This window comes from Buceros rhinoceros, unplaced genomic scaffold (assembly GCF_000710305.1).
Source record: "Buceros rhinoceros silvestris isolate BGI_N320 unplaced genomic scaffold, ASM71030v1 scaffold7684, whole genome shotgun sequence".
NCBI classification, from domain to species: domain Eukaryota; kingdom Metazoa; phylum Chordata; class Aves; order Bucerotiformes; family Bucerotidae; genus Buceros; species Buceros rhinoceros.
In genome coordinates this window covers 5,962-21,951 of record NW_010406421.1, presented here as the reverse complement: position 1 = coordinate 21,951, position 15,990 = coordinate 5,962, and the positions used below count along the sequence as shown (strand labels likewise).

At 42.3% G+C, this 15,990-nt stretch overlaps 1 protein-coding gene across 1 annotated transcript in view; it reads right to left on the bottom strand.

Moving 5' to 3' along the window:
• The window catches only part of HMBOX1 (homeobox containing 1), a gene marked incomplete at its 5' end in the record, with an annotated part of 43,382 nt that overhangs the window by 22,490 nt on the left and 4,902 nt on the right, over positions 1–15,990 (bottom strand). Inside the window, 2 exons of the mRNA XM_010134078.1 lie at positions 4,670–4,823; positions 11,780–11,890. Coding sequence (XP_010132380.1) covers positions 4,670–4,823; positions 11,780–11,890 — 265 coding nt within the window. The remainder of the gene's footprint in view (positions 1–4,669; positions 4,824–11,779; positions 11,891–15,990) is intronic.

Genomic DNA, 15,990 nt, shown 5'->3' with positions numbered 1-15,990 from the left:
TTCCTGCTCCTTGGCGAGAATCTAAGGACACCTCTTCCATGATACCAGCACAACTATCAGCATGACCATGCTTTTAACCAAACTAGGAACTCATTCACCTCAAATGAAACAAAATCAGAACAAAACCAAGCAGATACACAAATTTTCTGTGGGTTTTTTTTATCTCTGTGTTAAACGTCCCCTTCCCTGTGCTCAGTTGTGCGTTCCTGTCGCTTGCCCTGCGCCAGTTGCAGCACACCCTCATCATACAGTGAGCTGAACCCATTCAGTAAAATGCAGGGGGGATTGAGAAGGATTTCTTTTTTCGGAACCGAGTTGAACTGGCTGCTATTTCAATGAGACAAGAAACACATCTGGCACAATGCAGGGTGGCAGGAGCAGGGAAACTGAGAAGGAGGAATTGAGAAGGGCAGTGAGATGGGATAACGCCTAAGGATGAGATGGTGACAAACTGTTAACTCAGCTATTTCATGAAACTACCCTCAGTATCTTGAGAAATCTAACCCCATTTTCTTATGAATAAATTTGCCTTGGATCACACAGCCAAGGGAAACACATGACTCTGTTTTGCCATGTATGAAACATGTGTGAAACAGGTATCTATATCATGTAGTCTTATTTAATCTAAATACATCTTTACAAAGGATGCTTCAGGAGCACAGACGAGTGTTAACATAAAAAACCCCGGACTCATAAAATCAAAGCAAATAACCCTGAACCAGAAAGCAAAGTCCCTACTCCTCAGACAAACTGAAATATCTTCAGTTAATGAATTATTCATTTTGTTTAGAGCAGAATTTACAGTTATTTTAATTTAGTCTTTGGATAAAGCATATACTTAAAACACAACACTCAGCTCCCCCCTCAGTCTTTAATGGCACTCAGCAAAAGCACCTTAAAACGGGTATACAGTCATTGATTCTGCTGCCAATCGTAGATTTTTTTTTTCTTGGCCTGAAAAAGAAGATAAACCTCGACTCCAATGTATGATAAGAGAAGCACAAATCATGTCAAAAAAACCCCCACAACCTTAAAAAAAATAGACATGACAACACAACTTCAATAAAAAAGATAAACCCCTAAGGGAATTTTCAATCTTGTAGTTCTAAAGAGACAGGGTTAAAAAGCAGTAGAGAAAAAGAAAAGAAAAAATTATCTATGGGACAAGACATAACGAAGAAGAACATGAAACTGAAGCTGAAACAGCCTTTCAAGTTTAACCTCAGGTTTTCACAGAAAGGACTACCATAGTCTTAGCTCTGCTCCCAAAGGAGGGTCAGCCACGCGACAACATCGCCACACACAGAAATCCGAATATTTCATGAGCAAGAGGCTCAGAAGAGAACAGGTCAAGGTTGGTATCACCAGCACAGCGGTGAGAGGGAGCTGGCACTGCAGTTGTCTGAACCACACCTAGTCTGCAGTTAAATATAGAACTTTACTTTCTGGAACTATTGCTCCTCTTAACCTTCAGAGCATAAATATTCAGAGAGATGTTTAAAATAAAATAAAATAAAAAAAAAATAGAAAGGGGAGAGAGAAAGAGTCCTGAGTGTATTGTCCGAAATTCTTGCCTAGTGACTAATAAACTACACTGGGAGAACTTCCAAAAAAGCAGTAAAGGCTGGAGAATTGAATTATAGAATCCACAAGCAGCATTCTGGAAATCCAGTATAAACCAATTAGTTTCTTTAATACACATAGCCTGTATACAGACACTTATGTACTTTAGACATCTAAGCATATGTGTTGGCCCTAACTCTAATCTTAATTATATCAGGTTGGCACCAGTATAATAATTAATTGCACTGGAATTTTTGTTGATTTAAATCTTTTTAAAAAGAGAAGCTAGTCCTTCACCCTTCACATGGGCCAAATCCTGACCAGTGCTGCGCATTTGCAGCTGGAGAGCCTGCTCCTAGAAGCAAATCTGTCTAATTTTTGCAATCAAGTTCAGATTCTTTCCCTGAAGTGCTCTCAGCTGGTTTGACACATCGACATTTAGCAACTGCATTTCTTACCAACTGAATCCCAGTCAAAAGCACGTACCACAATTAACTGATAGATTGGCCCAAGACTTCAATCCTCATTCAAAAAATGTTTATAAAGCTTTGTAGCAACATTTCAGAAGTTTATAGAATTAGTTCTGCATTACCTACACAAGAGATTAAGGTCTAGATTCAACCCTTTTATCTTCAGGTATTAAACCAAATCACCGAAGTTAGGTCTAACTGCAGAAGGCTCCTTCCGTAGCAAGAGAGGAACGTGCACGTAAGTCTTGTATCAGTTGCACTAGCGGGATGTATTATCTTCTGGATCTCTATTTCTCACTGCTGAGCAGACAGAAGCCCAGGTGAAGAAGCACTTTACTGAGGTTCCCAAACGAGAAGCTCAAAACTAAGGTGCCTAAACCCCTGCGTGCACCAACAGCGCATCATGCTGCTGCTGGACACACAAACGCAATGCATGAAACTTGCATTTAAGGAAGGAAAACAGTGCATTAAACCGAAGATGCCTCCATGCACAGTCAAAACTTAATCCTTCAGAGGAAAACGCAAGCTACCAGATAATGGCACCAGACCAATGCAACTCCAAACACCATTTTAGTGGGCCAAATGCTTATTCCTGACCCCATGGCATCAAGTGAACCTGATCTGCTTGGGCCAACCAGCCAAGAAACCTGATACCTCAGTTCTGGCTGCTGATATGAGTCATATTACGGACAAGCCTGGAAGGCTCTGGTGACTTGTAAGTGAAATCAGTTATTTTCTTCCTAGGGCTCCCGAGAGAGCGTTACCCTCCCACTCTTTCAAAACTTGTCACATAAACCAGCTCATCCCTACAGCTCAACTACGCCTATTAAAGTATAACAGTTAAAGAACCATATTCCCGACGTGCTTTACGGTGTAGTTTTATTGTCACGCAAAGTTTGTACTACGGCTTGAGTTTACTGTGCTCTTGCCTCAAGTAAAACTCCTCAGCCATACTTTCCAGTACCCACACACAGAGCTGTGAAGTTCAGTGCTTGCGGTGACCCAGAAAGACCTTTGCAGATTAATGTTAAAGCCAGGATTAAGGCACTGTGGCAAAGTCTCCCTTTACCAGCAGAATAAGAAGAAAATTCTGGCAGCAATGACCTTAATGGGCACAAGACAAGACACAGTAAACAAAACTCATGACAAAGAAGAAGAAAAGAGGGTAAAGAAAAATTAGATGAAGTGATTACGTATCTGCACACACAACTGGATCATTTCCCGTGCCAACACTGACGTGCTTCTTACCATATACAACCCCGTATCTCCCATCTTTTTTCATTCTACATACTGCAATGAGGACAGTCATACTGGCTTCTCAAAGTACTGAAGATCCTACACTGCACATCGTATTGAGCTTGTGGAGGGCGACCTGGAAATGCACAGTCCCCTGTACTTTGCATTAGCTGGCTCTAGCAAAGCAGAACAGATTTCAAACATTTATTATTTCCGTTGTGGAAACATTCAGCCAAAGCTGAAAACATCGGTGCAGTGCCAGGACAGAACAGGGAAACAAACACTTGGTTACTGTTCTCACCCCTGCAAAGAGCCTGTGATGGCCTGTGGCCACACAAAACTAAGTCCATTTGCATGTAAAAAGGCTGGGTCCCTGAGGGAGCTCCATATGTTGGTCTTAGCTTAGGCAAAAGAAGACGCTGACCTGCTCTTAATCGGTTCCAAAGACCCTCGTGCAAGGCAAGAAGCCTTACAGAAAAGGCAAAAGCGCATCCTAAAGATCTGCCAGCTAAGGACTCAATGGGTTGCAAAGCAGAAGTGTAGCACAGACATAGTCATCTGGTGTGTTCATGGAAAGGAGGTTCCTCACACTCTTGGAGAGAAGGAAACTCCTCCCAGCCATTTAGCCCTTAACAGAAATAAGCATTCATCCCTAAACTACATTGGAGTTCACTCGCTCTTTGCTATTATACAATATTACCCACAAAAAAGACATTACTGTAAGCAGAGGGAAAGGCAAAGCACACAGGCAGCCAGGAGACCAGGTGCAGAGTGCTTCGTCTCCGCTGGACTGAAGAGCTGGGAGCTCTAATGATCACCTGCCACTCTGCATATGTGTTTGAAAGATCCACTTTGCTCTGTACTGTTCCCAGCTCATGTAAAAGGGTTGTAAGAGCCTTTTTGGAAAAGGAATCTACTGCTTGTTAGGCAAAGTTCTGCATCCTGAACAGTTACGGTGCTGCTGAAATGCCACTATCGCCTACAAAATAACACAAAACATTATGAGGACACATCAGTAAATCAGGAAAGGAGTTATGTAGAATGTAAAGAGCATGCAGACCCCCAGCAAGACAGAGCCTGGATTAGGCTAGATGGAAAAGTTTCTGCAAAGGAAAGGAAGGGCTGAACACCAGCACTCTCAGACTGAACTAAGGACAAGATGTATCAGGGGCTATAAGAAATGAGATATTGTCCAGAGCAGTACAACATTGTTTTAAAAAACAGAAAGAGTAAAATAGCTCCTCCTACTCTATCATCTACAATCAGATGATTACACTGTTATAGGTTTGCAGGATGCTAAAACACATCCATGAAAATCAAACTGGTGTTCACCAGGGCAGGAAAAAAGACACTTGCATTGGGTTTAAAATGCGCATCTCCGTAACCCCACCATGACATACCTTTCCATAACAGCCAGGCACTCCTTTCTCCATGTGAACCGACTGCCTCGCCGTAGTCTGAAGGTCCCAGAGGTAGCTGTGACTGGGGGAGGCGTCTGTCTCCATTCTGGCTCTTCTATTGGGATAGGAGCAGGTCTCATGCTTAACGTAGCCCCTAAGAATAATAAATACCGTGTTTCCTAGAGGATTGAAAAACATGCCCATTTTCTCGCTCCTGCTCATGAAAAAAAGACAAGACAGATGATGAAACCATTCAAACTAAAAAAGTAAAGCGTTATCAAAGACACCTTAAAAGATACACAAAGCCAGCTAGACGTCCCATCCCCAGCCTCCATAGCTGAGCTGAAAGCCACTTAGGAAAGGCTGTCCTGTCTTCACCAAGAGAAGTGTCTGACAGAAGGGGTGACCTATGCCCCAGCTGGGATTCCTTTAGGTTGTGCGGCTGCCTCTTCTGCTATGAAATAGCAAATAGCATCTATTGAATTGTACAACAGTCTCAGGAAGCAAAAAGGTAAATTTACCCCAAAGGTATTTCAATGTGCCAAAGAGCTGAGTAAGCACTTGAAATAGCTCCACCGATAGAAACACACCCTGTGACCTGCACAAACACAGGCTCCTGAGTGCCAGCTTGCCTGAAAAAGTCAGTGTAAGCAGATTAACATCACCCTTTTCCTCTTCTGTCCCACTTCTGTGGATATATTTCTCCCTTCAAGAAGCCTGAGCTGGAAAACATTAAGCAAGACACAGGATTTGGCACAATGCCTTCAGGAAAGGCTCTTTGAAACTTACCCCTGATTCTCTCTACAACAGCCTCTCAGTTAATAAATCAAGATAAATCAAGACACGCTGGGAGACTGATCTTTTGTATATCCCTCGGTGAGGATGGGAACTTGGTATAGGACATTAGTAGGTAAAACAGGGCATGTTCTGAAGGACAGCTTTGTGCTCAGTGACTTCCCCGGGAAGGAAGAAATAGCTGTTCTTTTGTGCAAAGAATAAGAAACTCCAGTCATATGAGAAGATAAATCACCCCTATATCCCATATGCATAGTGAGCTCAAGCAGAATTCATGCCCTGAGCCAGGCTGGGTAGGTCCAAGAGCAGCAGACAGCTCTGCACACAGGAGGAACGCGGTGTTGTGCACACGTAAAAGCAGGGCTGAGACAGCAAATCCCGCCAGGTACATAGACTAGCTCAGAACGGTTAGGATTTAATCATGACAACACACCCTGTTAGTGAAACCACACTGCTGATTTAATTTAGAACAGAGGAAAAGGGTTAAGGGAACTTTGAGTTTAACCAATAAACAAATCGCTACAGTTAAAAAGCCAGAAATTAGCTCTTTATGCATTTGGCTGTGCTCCTTTCCAGAAATGCACAATGAGGACTTTCCTCGCTGCCAGGGGCTTGCATCTGGTTTAGGTAGTAAAGCCCAAAATAATTTAAAAATTGTACCCAGGAGAAGCCTGTGGGAAGGGAAGCCCACAATCTCTGCCTCGCTTGCACAACAGACCATGACTGACTAATTCTCGGGTAATGAGCCTACCCCGATTACTTAGTTTTACTGACACACAAAGTATTTCCTATATTGCCAATTTATTGGGAGACCATTTCAAGGAAAGTTCCTTATCTGCTCTGATACTTGCACAGTTTAAGGGTCTGGGTCAGTAACAAGTTGTTAAGCTTTAAATACACTTCAAAAACTAAAAATTTGAAAAATAAACATTTCAAAAAGAGGCAGGAGAGAACAGGACAAGAAATCAGCTTTCCCTGCATTGTCTTAGCAATAGACTTTCCCTACCTGAGGATTTCATTTCACAGGTAGGGTGTAGGAGTATCAGTGATGCTGAATACCGAGGTAAGACACGCAGAGTACTTCCATTAAAGCTGCCTGAGATTTTTCAGGCAAAGGTTGAAAAAAACTCTGCATTTAAATCATAAATTTGCTCCTGCTACTGATACATTCACTTACTGAATAGAAGATGCTTTTTTGCTTTAGTAACCTTGCCAGATCAATTTACATGTTCTCTTGTCTAGGGGGTACCATCAATATTAGCCGCAGGTAAGGGGGAAGTACACCAAGAATTACAAGCAAGGACCCACCACTGGATCTGCACAGACACACTGACGGAAGTGTCTGAACGGATCAGGCCCAAAAAGGGCTTGGATCTGTGAGTGGCAGGAGCAGTGGACACAGGCACTGCTGCCACATTTCATAAGGGAACTGTGCAGCTTTTCTTTGTCCTCCTCAATTAAGTGAACACTTGGGGATCCCATTTATTCTGCTGTTCCAAGGTTTTGTTTCAATCTTCTTGCCATTCCGCTCCACTTCTGTACAACTTACAAAGTTACATCCTAGGTACTTTCTACAACTCCCTCAAACAGCTTTTAAGAAGTGGTAAAACTTCTCTTGAGCAGAACGATCAGAGCAAATGCACTATGAGATTTTCATCTTAGTATATGAATCAAAAAGCAAGACATCTATAAGGGGTAGAGAGGTGAACCATCTGGCAAGGACTCCTTTCGCAGAGAAAAATGAAAAGCAACATCTCTCGCTACCTGCCAGTACCAAGGACCGTTAGCAATAATAAAGAACTTTCTTCATGCAAGGCAGCATTTTCCCCAACGCAGGGTACAACTCTGGGGACACTGCAGGTGGGTTTTGAGGAGAGGAGGCAAGAGCGGTGCTCTCCAACTGGAATGCAGCTCTATCTCAGTACTCAAAATTCCTCCCAGCAAAGGCCTGCCTTCTCTCAGCACATCCCAGACACCATTCTGAAGAGCAAGTGCTGCTCTTAAAGTGTCACGTGCAATTGCTGATCCACATCACATGTCTCGGAGAGGCCCTGCCATGCAGGGGCGATGTACAGAATGGCTGGAGCAAGCCTCGGGCCATCTCCCAGCTCCAAACCACCATTTAGCAGCAAGTACCTATCATATATTAGACTGATAAGAACAGATGCCACACTTTATTTTTAGTCAGACTGACCTGAGATCACATGATAAACACCTTTCAGTCACTCCTGAGCCAGGGTAGATCTGAATTGGCAGCCTGCACAGCAAAAGGCTCCCTACAGAGCTCATTGCTTGGATGGAAAGGATCAGAGCAGGGACTATTTTCTCTGCAGCTCTGTAAAATAGTAAATCACCAACAATATCTTTCCAGCGCAAATCTCGAGGGATATCCAGCCTTTTTGCACAGGCTTTTCTTTTCTAGCTAAACAAGAACTGCTACAGGAATAACACGAGAGATGCTACATCTTGATAATAACTACCTTTCTTTTTCCCTTTTGTTCAAGGAGGAAGAGCACACGGTTTTCTCCAAGGTGACCACAGCTGCCTTCCTATTACAGAGAACTGGCAGAAATAAATACTCAGCCTAAATGGAAGCAGGCTGTATCCATCTGTAACTTCAACACATCATTTCTAGGTGCCAGCTTCAGTTTGCAGTACACAGAGGCAAAAGACAGGCTAAAGTTACTCCATAACAAACTTTCTGCATTGCCCTAGACCCAGTGCTGGCCAAACTAACCAGGCTAACAATTACTAATGTGAAAAGATGGCTTTATTTATTTATTTTAAATCTATGGACTCTGAAAAAGGTAATCGGTACATTATAGGACTCTACACGCTCACATACTGGCTTCTGAAATATATAGTATTTATCTACTGCCAAAATGCTCTCAGTCCTCTACAAAACACAAGAGATATGGTGCCTGTCCAAAAAAAAAAAAAAAAACCAAAACAAACAAAAAAACCCCCCACCAAGCCCAATCTAAATGAAAAGCATCCCTATTAATTGGATTAAAGACCTTTCAAACACTAGCATTTAGCACCGACATCTTCCCTTCCACAAAAAACTGCCTTTCACCGTCGCTGGCAACTGTTTCCAGAAAAACTGACAGTCGTAGTACATTGGGATGCACAGTGTTGCTATTAACTCCAGCATCACCACAAAAATGCTGATCAAGAAAATTTTGGGTGAGATTATTTTGTACGGTAGGAAAAGCGGGCGTTTATTCTGATCTATGAGACTTACGTCTCTTTGCACTGTTCCAGGCTGCTGTTGCCTGAGCACACACCACCAAAGACAGGAGAAATACAAAAAGCACCCATGCAAATAAGCAACCAAAACCGTGAGGACAACAAACAGCTTATCCAAGAGGCCAGAGCAAGCTGGCAGATAACAAATGTGACAGAATTGCCGAGTCTCTGCTATACAGGAGGAACATCCAGCAAGGTCTCAACAAGTCTCAAATCTGCCCTAAGGCTCCATGACACGAAGTTCTTTGGTTAGCAGATGCACGACTGTTTGTGGATGATTCAACGTGCTACAGAGCAACGTTATACATTTGAAAAAAGAAAAATAAAATCTCTTCTGATGTATTTCTAAGTCATCTTTTGTTCTCTATATCATTAGAAGCTCCTGGCTGGGCACAGTATATAAGCACAGTAAAACAGTCCCGGCTGTGAGGACCTTGCAGGCAAGTCATATACAGGGAAATGGTCTCATCTTTATCTAGGAGACGGGAAAGTGATGTACAAAGGTGAAATCATTTGCTAAGAGTCTTACAGAAAAATCTGGCAGAGCCAAGGAAAGACTATAGGTCTGCCAAGTCATCTCCAATCCTTCTTGCATGAAACAACTATTCTTTCTTTACAGTTCATAAACTGATTACATTGGATGTCCCATTCCTTCAGAACTGGTTTAATTTTAAGCAAAAGTTTTCTTTCCATTACTATACAAACAAATCCGGTCAGAATGGACATGCTCTGAAGATCTAATTTTCCAAAATAAGGAATTAAAGAAACGGGGGCATCTTAAAGTTCCCAAAGAACTCACTCTTTGCCCACTGGTAACTGAGGCATGTAGGTGCTTCTATTGCTCAAAGGAGAAGGATGGAGATTTTATTCCCAGCAGCTGGCATTGGAAAAGATGGGATATATGAGGGTAGAAAGATAAATGTCACTAATTAGTGAGCGAATAGAAAAAACACATGCCAGTCATTTAATCTCTTAAGTTTCTTCAAAGGAGGACAATCTGTTACACTCTACAGAGGGCAGAAACAGCATCACATGTTGAGCATGGCAGGAGGCTCTATTGATTTCCTCATTTCCTGGTTCTAAAGAAGGCAGCAGAAGGGCTACTCGAGTCTACTAGTCACAGGATACTCCAAGTAGTATCCAAAACTTAGGCTCCAAATCAGTTTTATAACAATACTTTAAATCCCAGATGCTTCAGAGAAGCTTGGTATCTTCCTTAATACACTGTATACACTGGCACAAATAGTAGATAGCAATTATTCAAAGCAGTGGCTTCTCCTACAATAAACAAAGACAACCACTTTCCTCAAGACTTTTCCAACAGCTATGGGAAAACTGAGGGTTCCCCCCTTTACCTCAGCCTCTAAAAAGAAATCAGTTATCTGGTTCTAAAGAGAATTTAAGTGCATCCATACAGTCCTTTGTCACAGGCAGCAGCTATTTTCTCTCTTTTATGAGACTTAAAAATGCTGTACAAGATCTTTTCTTCGAAAAAAGGTTAAATTCAAACCACCACTCTTCATGTGTGTATAAAGAAAAATGGACTAGACCTCAGCAAGACAGAAAAGTAGAGGTTAACATCAATTATTTCATTTTAACCTTCGGTGTTGCTAGTGTTCCTTCCTCAGGCACTTTTCAAGAGCGGAAGGACACACAGGATGTGAGTTTGTGGATATGGGGAAATAAAGAAGATTAAGAGGAAGAACTAAAGACTTGAGCGCTAAGTTTGACAAGGCTTCACTTAACCCAGACTACTAAACCACTCCAAACAAGATTGGAAAGAAAAGATGCAAGGCTACAGGAAAGAGCCACAACAGTTGTGTTTTTTTCCCCAAAATACACCATCCACAAACTCCTCTATTCTCCACTGTTTTGGAGGCAATACCGTGCATCAAAGGGAAATGCCTGAGAGCTACTTCATGGGGTACAACTTGAGGCCTTCAAAGCAGCTGATACTCAGTGGCTACACATCCACTAACTCTGCTGATCCTCAGTATCACAATTCCAGCCACTGCGAAATCAAAGCTTCTTGGCAATCCCTCCCGTCTGTCAGTAGCTCACAACTCTTGGCACTTTCGTTCTTCAAAACAATTTTCTAGATGCTTAGCAGAAAGGACAGGCTCAGCTGTCACTTTGAACCCACCTCTAAGCTAAACCATTCTCAAGCCAACTGACAGCTGGAGCCTCTTGGTTTTCAGCTTACACACAAAGCAGAAGTTTTGAGGATTTGTTTTCACTGGAATCTTTCTTAACAGAATTCTAGATATTGAAGCCAAGCTCATATTAGACAGCCCGAGCCTTCCATTCTTCAAAACAATTACACAGTTAATTTAATCATGCCATTGTTTAAGGGAAATTAAATGTAAATATTTTGATCTTTACAAAAAAACTGCTACAGGGAAAAATAAGAACTGTGGTCAAACAAAATCTGTGGAGAAGAACAATGCAAGGGAATTAATACAACTGTGATTTTGAAGATTGCTGGTTAGTGAAAGATAATTAGGAGCTTTACTTCTCTTTTTGTATTTAAGATCTATTTTGAGATTTGGAGAAGCAGGTGGGATTTGAGAGATCCATCTCCAACTTATCACTGTAACTATCAACATCCCATGCAGGAGCTTGAGATCCAACCCCAAACCCTCTGAAGTTACCCCAAAGTTCCCCTCCGCCAAAATGTGGGCTTTTTGCCACACCTTTCTATTACACAGTCATTATTGTCCTCTCTGTGTTCATTTTGAAGAGCCTCGGGATATATTTCATGTTAGCTGATTACAACCTCACGGAATGCTGCTGATTACCAGAGTTAGCTAGTGGTGAGAGGACAGGGCAAGGAACCGCGACTGAGGAGCTGGACAGACAGCTAGGGCTGAGTCCGCTCAGGATCCTTTGCTGCAAAGCCAAGTGCAGATTTGTTCCTACCCTCCCAGAAAGGAAACTGGTCAGAGGGAAGAGCTCTCCAGTCCACCAGCCCAAGAAGTGAATGATCAGTGACAGTAAAAAGCATTGACAAAAGGTTTCTTTTCCATAAATATAACAGCAGGAGATGTTTAGGCTGTATTTGTTTACCAGGATTTGTCTTCTCAAGCTGGTACCATCTGTAAAATGCCCTTTTCTTTTGTTCACTCAGGTCTGACCCCTGCTGCAACAGCCAATGGGAGATCCGGCTCTGACTGATACCTGCAAAAAAACAGAACAAAAAAGAGAAAAAGAGGAAGAGAAAACTTGTTCTTTTTAAAATGTTTTGAAGTGGCTTATATACTGGTAAAAAGTGTTGCCTTACAAAGCCCAGAAACTCATAATATTTCATCACAGAAAAGGGGTTCAAGCTTCCCTGCCCCATCCCTCACTCCCTGTTGTTATTTTCAGTCCTACTCAAGGTACATCCTGGAATCAGCACAATCAACCTACAAGCAGAGGGTACAAAGCAGGAAGCCAAATCTACCACTGCCTTGAGCTGTCCACAACTTCCCTGATTCTTAAATTTCTTCATCTGGGAAATGGCAACAAGTCCTTTACCCACTATTATATATAACTAATGATAGTTGGGAGTTCATTATCATTCAACATTTGAATGAGAAGGGAGATAAACATAGAAACAGTTTATGTGATATAGATCTGATCAGTGCAGAAATGGAGCAAGCCAACTATCAGCAGCTACAGCAACGGCCAGAAAACAACCCAGAAAAGGCAGCTGTCTGTCAGCAAAGCAGGATTCAAGCAGGATCCAGGGAAGATCATGGACAGAAAGCCCCAGAGATTTTAAAGCAAGACTTCTAAGAACACAGTAAAAGGGGGGAAACCCCTAAAAGTTAATACAGTTATTTCCAAAGCTTGATACTGAATGATCGATGCAGAAAAGGTGAAGTGATTAGAAGAGGAACTAAATAAAGCAAGAGGTTTAAAAGCACACTAGAAAGTGAACTGTAGGTTCATCTGAAAATACCAAAAGTATATAGTTTGCTGAATAACTGAAGCAGTACTTCAGGTAGGACTCTCTGTGCTTTCCACGAGGCTCCTCAGCTACCAGAAAGGGTTAACAACACCTAAACTCTCTTGAGAACTGAAGTTTTAGGAGGTGCTCCCAGCAACACTATTCTGCTGAACACCACCTGTGCCACCACCCGCTCCACGGTAATACCAAGGCAGGTCGAAGGCTGGTTTCCACACAGAAACCAAACTACCTCTCCCTTCTCCAGACGCATCAGGGTTTTATAAGACCTCACGATCATATTTAACTGGGGAAAAACAACCCCCTGTGGTTTTACCACTTCTGATATGGGGGGCTTTACTATGCTTTTGTTGTTGTTGTTGTGTTGAACACTGAAACTCCTGAACTTTAGAATGATTCAACTTGACTCTCAGGTATCCTATTCTGGCGGGTTTACTACAAACAGATTTTTCACATCATGGGGTTTATGTTCTTAACTCTTCTTCCTTATACAGAATTCCAGAGCCAATGAAGTTTCAGCTGTCCTGGGGAAAAGGGACAGGTGCATTTTGTTTGGAGTACAGAACCTTACTGCTATTCACTAGTGCTCCATCCTGGTTTGGTTTTGTTTCCTACACATCTATTGATCTTCTTAACAGCCATTCCCACCTTAGGATCTGCCAAGTTTACATCAAGTAACTGTGAAATCATACAAGTTAATACCAAAAGAAGTCAATATGAATTGATAAAATTCTCTAGCCCAAAACAAGGCTTCGGTCTAGTTAAAATCATGCAATCTGAAGCCTGAGAGGCAGTGAAAAGATCAAGTTTTGAAAACTTTGCAGCTCTTCGTCCACTGTTAAGATTTATAAAAGGCATTTCTTGAACACAGTGCTGTGGGACACAAATGTCTGTGTCTCACTGCTTTTGGCTGCTTGACTCCTATTAATCAATGGGCAACAGCACCATTAATTTAACTGTTTACCACAGTCCACTTTCACTTATTGCAGCGAATTAGTGTTTGGTGAGCGTTTGGATAACAACGTATGATAAAAATGCAAAGATAAAAATTATACGTAGAGATTAAGAATCTTCACCCAGAGTTGTACAGTGGAAAAATCCAAACTCTGCTCAAGAGACTGCCTGATAGTGTCACAAAGTGGTACAGATGTCAGCCACTCCACACAATGTGCTCGAGACAAAGCAAAGAGCAGGAGCCCAAAGATTCAAGCTGTGTAGTGCCACGTCCACGTTTGACTCATTGCGAGGCCTCGCAGTTTATGAAGTTGCTTCTGAAAAACGGACCTTTGTAAAGGCCACTGTGATGTGCAGGTTCAAGGAATGTGCTGTGAGTTCTCCGAGCCTTGTTTGACAATGGTATCCCATGAACAGCACTGCAGTCCAAGGTGATTTTTGCACGAGCAAGAAGCCCACAGCCCAGTTTGCTCTTTGGCTAGTGGACTTTTACCTCACTGCTGCAAACCGAGATAACCTGTGACAGCTGAGGCGGCTGATCTTGGTTCTGGTCACAGGAATGTAGAGGATGACCTCTGAAAGACCCTTTTAAATCCCATTTCCTATCATTCTTCTCTGTTTTTCATTATTCTCTTTCCTTGTTTCAGAGATCTGTAACAAGAGCTGAGCTTCTTACTGCACCACCCTCCTCTTTTTATTTTTAATATAAAAAAATCTTTCATCTGTACTTCAGCTCAGTTTAGAGGCCCCAAATCTGTTTATTCCAACAGCTTGACTGATTCAAGGTCACACGCAAAGTCCGTAGCAGAAGAACCAACCCAGGATCTCCCAGATCCCAGCAGTGTCCAAATCACAAACAATCCTTCACTCCTTTCCATTACAAAAATTCAGCCTCCCTAACTGTGGTGTCAGAGTTTCTTGCATCTTGACTGGGTTTTACGCCGTTGACTCACAGGGACAATGACTGGTACCAGCACCAGTACCGTCCTGTCACGTTGTCTGTAATCACGCTAACTTAGGAAATTGCACTGGCAGGAAAAAAGAAATCATCCTGCTGCCAGAAGCAGATTAATGAAATAAGTTCTCTGGAGCACTGAAAACCCAGCCTGTCTTGGGAAACTCCCTCCCCAGCTGAACCACAGACCTCAAGGAAGAACTGATACCCTCTGGGCTCAGCATCCACAGGGACATGGATACATTGGAATGAGCACAACTAGTTTTCTCATGAAAAACATTGGAAAAACCAGCAGTAATCACGAAGGATTGTGACTCCTTCCCACAGCAGGGTACGCTTCCTGGTTATTAACAAAATGGAGGTGATGGTACACACACGCTCTGCTGGCCAGCCCCACTCTCCCCTACATACAGTATTTGAGGGAAAACTTTCCCTTTCAAATACATAAAAGAAACAGCAAAATGAATCATCAAGAGAATGAAACTGGTATCTGCAGAACAGATCTGCTCATAACCCTCAAAACTGCTCTTCATCAGGTCTTTGGTAACTGGTTTTCACCTTCGCAGACAGATTTGTTCAGCGACTCTACTTTGCATTTCTTTAATGTTTCTTGCAGGAGAGATTTTTAGAAGCACCTGGAATACATCAGATTTGGAGAAGAAAGCAACTGATTGTGTTTTAATTCTTCGGTTTGTAAGCAACGTCCTAAATTCGTACAATACGCGCTTGCAAAGGACATCTATCAATTTAGGAGATTAGCAAAGCTTGTTTACAAAAAACCTGCAAAGATCAAAATCGTAGAAAAACAAATCTTTCCCCCATGTTGTCATGAGTATTTAACAAAAAAAAAGGGCAGGAAGATTTTTTCAAATCTAGTTTCTTGCCATTACAGATGATCAGCAATTTTGTAATTTCCTGAGCCCTCTTCACAACAGAACTAGTTAAATTTGTTTTGTTTCAGTTTGCATTTGCTCAGCGCCCCTGTGTGCAGGTTCCAAACCTTAAGGGATTGTATTTATGTTACTTCGAGGCTGCCTTCCACTGCACTAGATCCTGCGTGTGTTTCACACGATATGAAGGTGAGTCCTGAAGATCTCGTATCCATCACGATGGAGGCAGTAGGACATGGCTGGATTGTACAAGCAGGATAATGAGGAAGGTCAGCAGAACTCACTCTGGAAAGCTCTGTGCCTTATGTATCTGTTTACAACAAGAAATTTCTCTCTACATCCTTTGCCTTCCGACCAGAACTTACTCGGGATCCAGATACAATTCTGGTGGCAATTTTGCCAAGTGCAGCACACAACTTCAAGTTCTCGTTGATAAAAATTCGGCATCTCACCTGCCAGACATAGGGCTGACCACCTACCCCTGGGGAAGCTGCAGCTCTGTTAAAAGGAACCTCAAATAACAAGATAG